The sequence below is a fragment of the Neltuma alba genome, unplaced genomic scaffold (genome assembly GCF_004799145.2).
Source record: "Neltuma alba isolate B1F8T4 unplaced genomic scaffold, ASM479914v2 tig00010344_pilon, whole genome shotgun sequence".
Lineage (NCBI taxonomy): Eukaryota > Viridiplantae > Streptophyta > Magnoliopsida > Fabales > Fabaceae > Neltuma > Neltuma alba.
Window position 1 is genome coordinate 36,772 of NW_021635254.1, and position 4,755 is coordinate 41,526.

Sequence of the window (4,755 nt, forward strand, 5' to 3'; positions counted from 1 at the left end):
TAAAAACAATAGCAATTAGAGGCATAACAATAGAGTAATGATTACCTCCAATCTTCAGTATAAAATCTTGTTTGCAGGTAGGAGCTTAGTAATGATTCTTCATGGCTTTCATCTACCTCTTTTAAGGGCTAAAAACCATATTTCATTGGTCCCTTCATCAATCTATTTTCTTTTCCATGTACAATGCACTCACTTTTCATCATATACAATCATTAGAAATCCTATCTTTTCCTTTTATATTCATGTGTGTAACCACAAACCCATCTTATCAATATGAATATAAAATATAAAAGTTAAAATAAAGTATGCTATCCTCACGCTGTAAGTAAAGTGGGTCATTTGTAGGGACTGTTTGGCCCAACCAGAACTAAGCACCTCCTTGAGTTTTACTTAAGCATAAGGTTGCGTTTTCAACCCTCCGTAAGTTCCTTCCACTACACTAAGTGAAGGATGTTAAAAAAAATAAAAAATAAATAAAAAAAGAGTAAAGTGGCTCATTTTTCCAAATTAGATTAGTATTATAAGCACCAAGCTAGTGCAAGTTCACAGATCCATGTTTGTCCAAAAAAGCTTTAGCTAGATTACTAAAGCTCACACTAACCGTTTCAGCATCTGCATATCTCTTGATAACATCGACTACTTCTGGCTTTAAAACCTCTTCCTTGTTAGATCCGTTACATAGATAGTAAAGAGCTCCAAGTGCATAATTCACCTGGTATCATGTCGTAAGTACTTTGGGTTAACTATCACAAGTAATACATGGAACTTGTATAAAAGTAAATTAACTTGTGATTTTTCAGCACCACCGAAGAAATTACTAGTAGTTCCCACATGAAATTTTAAGAATGAAAAAAAACTAATAATAAAGTGGCGAGACTTTGGTGGCTGAGTTCCCATAAAAAGAAGAAATTAAGCAACCTGACCAAACCTAGTTTATTATTTCATCTTCTCTACAAGGTGAATAGATTATAACCATAAGCAAAGATATTGAAACATGGTTAACAACTAAGTTATCACCCTTACAGTGTTCCTAACTGGGCTTGATAAACATTGAATGACAAGAGGAATGCCACCACACTGAGTAACAATATTAGAATTGGTCGGATCTGCAAAAAATTTCCACTACATTTAGTCAACTACATATACCAATTATCAGGTATAGATGCTGACATCACAAAGTGTGAAACTGCACTTACCTGCACAAGCATTGCATATCCCTCCAATTCCAAATTCCACAAGCTTCTCATTGGGTTCTGTTAAGCAGTCCAGAAAAAGTTCCAAAACATTGAGCTGCTTATACATCACCATTAAAAAAATGTTACAAAGCCAATGGTGAGCGATCGTGGTGTAATTCATAACATGGATATTTCCAGCAAGAAAAGGGTTGGGCCAAACCTGACGCAAGAAATTATAATTGTAAGGATCATAGGCAAAGTTCGCCAAATTTGCCACGATTTTCTCTTTTGTCTCTGCAAATACAAGAAACATTGATATGCTGGGAGTAGTGTGTCATGAATCTCATTAAGCAAAGCACTACAATTTACAAACACTTAGAAGCATTTATCCATTCCGATAACAGAGGAAGAGAGAATTTCTCTCCCCAATATCTCAGTAGTGGCTCTATACATCAATTTTAGGATTAGAATCAAATGAATTTTTATTACACATTAGGCCTTGTTGGACCTGCTTAGTTTAACATGACATATTAACAGTACAACTATTTAAAAGCAAGAAGTAAATTCGTAACAATAACATTTTAAACATAATCTTTTCATCACGTATTGACAACATTTCAAATGGATTTAAGGAACCATACAAGAGATAAGAACAAAAAAAATTACTAGGAAGAGGACAAGAGCACACTCTCATCAAGTTCACCACGCCTGTATATTCTAGATGACTTAGGCATAGGTCAGAGGGAAAGATATCAAGGAGGTTGTGTAGCTAACATGGAAAGCGAGCCATGGACACATGAAGCACAGAAAGGGGGGGGTTAATGGGACTTGATTTGAGAGAATTAATTATGGAGTAGCTTTCAGAGATATCTAGTGCATCAAATGGTTACGAGAAATTTTCTATCTTTCTGCATTATTTCCTATGTCTTTGTTGTGGCGTAAAGACAATAGTTTCACTCCCAATCACGTCAAACCATCAACAGGGCATTTCATTCCAACCCAGTGCCAAAATATATAGGAGAATAGACTGGAAGTGTTACTTTCATGGGCATAAAACATTCTGAGCATGAGAAGCTCAAAATTGCAAATATATGTCTGGTCAAGAGATATCCTGGATTCAATCTTAATGAATTCAAGAAGACAACAAAATTTAAACAACATAAAATAGCAGGGTACTCCGTACCATCTTCAGTTGCGCTCTGAAACTGAGTCACCAATTCCTGAAACAAAGTTTACTCCTTTCAGGTTCCAAACATCAGAGCAATCAATTTAAATAGTTCGTCATTCCGGAAGGAGATAGGACATAAAGCATATGACTAAGAAGTCAAGGAGTCAATGATTCAATTTCACACAGACACGCACAAAGTCACAGTGTATTGAATAAATGTTTTGTGATTAACTGAAAAGAAAGAACAAGTGCCTGAAGGTATTGCAGTCTTGGGGTTCCATATCTTCCAGTTCGCTCTTCTTGCCTCTGGTCATTGGTGAACATGTTCGCTTTTCTTCTAGTCTAAAAAACAATGGAATCTCATTTTACATGGCGAAAACATGCAGAAAAAACCTTATACACAATAGAAGAAAGTTAAACAAGCTTGCTCTTCTTCACAACTTGTGACACCAAGAAGGATATAAATATATACGAGAAAGTAAGCGCATTTTTTTCCAATTGAAAAGCCATATTTCTTCTCAATTAAATGAAAAATAGTCTCAAGCATCAGCAGTCATAGCTCGAGTACCGAAAATTGAAACAGCGTTAACATGAGATCAAGAATTTTCCTACTACGGGTTTAAGAAGCTCCGTTCATGGTTTTGATGCATGATTTCCCAGTTATTCAACAGAAGATTCTAAGGGGATGATAGAAATGAAAACCATAATACCCATTCAATCGAAGGAGAACATGAAACATATCTCGAATTTTTTTTTAAGCTCTAAAAGCAAGGAACTGACATTCCATCATTCGAGAGAAAAAATCAAACAATTCTTCTTCCTATGGATGAAAGTATTATTTTCATGTTAACTATGAGAATGAGAGATCATGAAATGCAAAGCGAGAGAGAGGGAGAGGGAGATACGGAGACCGACCTGTTACACACAGGAATTCACGATGTGCTGAAATGCGGAGTAGTGGGTACTTGTTGTCCTTGGAGCTAGTACCTGCAGGAGTGAAGAGGGAAGTGGAAGAAGCTGAGCCACAACGAGTTTGGCCGGCAAGAGGCGGAGGCTTTATCTCCGTGGCCGTGACCGGTGAGAAATGAATTTTCTTTCGGGAGATTCGCTTCTTATTTGTTTTTTGTTTTTTTGGGTATAGAAAATTGAATTCTTTTTGTTCATTCCATTCCTCTTCGCTGCCAAACGGCCAAACGGGCCCGCCCATTTTCTTGTTTCCATGTCAATATTCCGACTCAAAAAATGTTACTATATTATTTTTTTATTATATTATTCTTTATATACAAATGTAACTACTTTAGTTCATACTTGAAATTGGTTTTATGTATCTGATTCAGATTATGATATTCACAATATCTAATAATATTTAACAGCAAAAGGTGCCCTATTTACCAGTATTGCTTTATGTTTTACTTCTAAAGCAATTAGCAAAATAACCAAGGCAAGGTATATGATTTCTTTTAGTGGTATAATTTAGATTCATAAAATCATATAATTTACTATCAATTGTTTCAAAAATATATTGAAATGACTTTACATATATTTAGGTATTCATGAGTGTGTGTGTGTGTGTAGACACACGCACACATGTAATTTTAGAAATATACCATCTAAATATTATAACAATCACTCATATGTCACTTATCCAGTAAAAAGTCACAAACTTGCGAGCTTTTAATAAAATCGCATGTTTCAATTTTGAGAATACTAATGATTTTTAAAAGCCAAATCAAATCTCAATCAATCAATTCAGATTAAGATCAGTTGGGCCACAGGAATGCTATTTACACAGGCGTACTATTTGAAGGTTGGAATCAGTAAAAAATTTTATGGACAAAAAATTGGCTTGAAATTACTACCTCACGTCCTAAATATAAAAACAAGTTAGGAATTAAATTTGATTCTAAATATAAATTCTCAATTCACTTTAAGCCTTTTGAGAATACTAATGATTTTTTCTTTCAAACATGCTGATTCTTAGTTGGTTTTGCATTACCATTGGTGTTCTAGTTGAGGAAGATGATTGGGATTTTGAGGGGCATCTTAGACCTCGTATAATTCTAATTAAATATGAAAAATAATTTCTACACACCTTGTAAATAATAAACCAAACATGTTAATGATAATCATTATTGCATTGCATCACATTGCATTTCCAAAGGAGTCTACAATTGAACCCAATTGGCCTTTATCTTCCAAACTTATAATTTTTTTTAAAAATCTTTATTGATTATAAGGAATTTTCCAGAGAGATAATTCCAATATATATAAATAAAAAGAATATTTTAGGAAGTTCTAACTAACTTAACTAATTTTTTTAATATTTATGAATCAATTATTTTGCTCTTATATTGAAGATCAGAGCTATAACTAGAAATTGTCTGTGCATCGCACCTTGTTATAGGATAAAAG

General features: G+C 34.1%; 1 protein-coding gene across 2 annotated transcripts; it reads right to left on the reverse strand.

Moving 5' to 3' along the window:
- Window positions 1-477: 477 nt before the first annotated feature.
- LOC114755876 (armadillo repeat-containing protein 7) lies at window positions 478-3,402 on the reverse strand. Of its 2 annotated transcripts, none has more exons than XM_028944772.1 (7): window positions 3,266-3,402; window positions 2,596-2,685; window positions 2,359-2,395; window positions 1,396-1,469; window positions 1,197-1,290; window positions 1,024-1,106; window positions 478-712 (listed from the first exon to the last, which is right to left on the reverse strand). In XM_028944772.1, exons 2-7 carry the CDS (start codon window positions 2,665-2,667, stop codon window positions 533-535), a joined length of 540 nt encoding a protein of 179 aa, XP_028800605.1. In that variant the 5' UTR covers window positions 2,668-2,685; window positions 3,266-3,402; the 3' UTR covers window positions 478-532. The 2 variants fall into 2 exon arrangements, with proteins under 2 accessions (XP_028800605.1, XP_028800604.1); XM_028944771.1 differs by having other exon boundaries at window positions 3,259-3,338.
- Window positions 3,403-4,755: the final 1,353 nt, after the last annotated feature.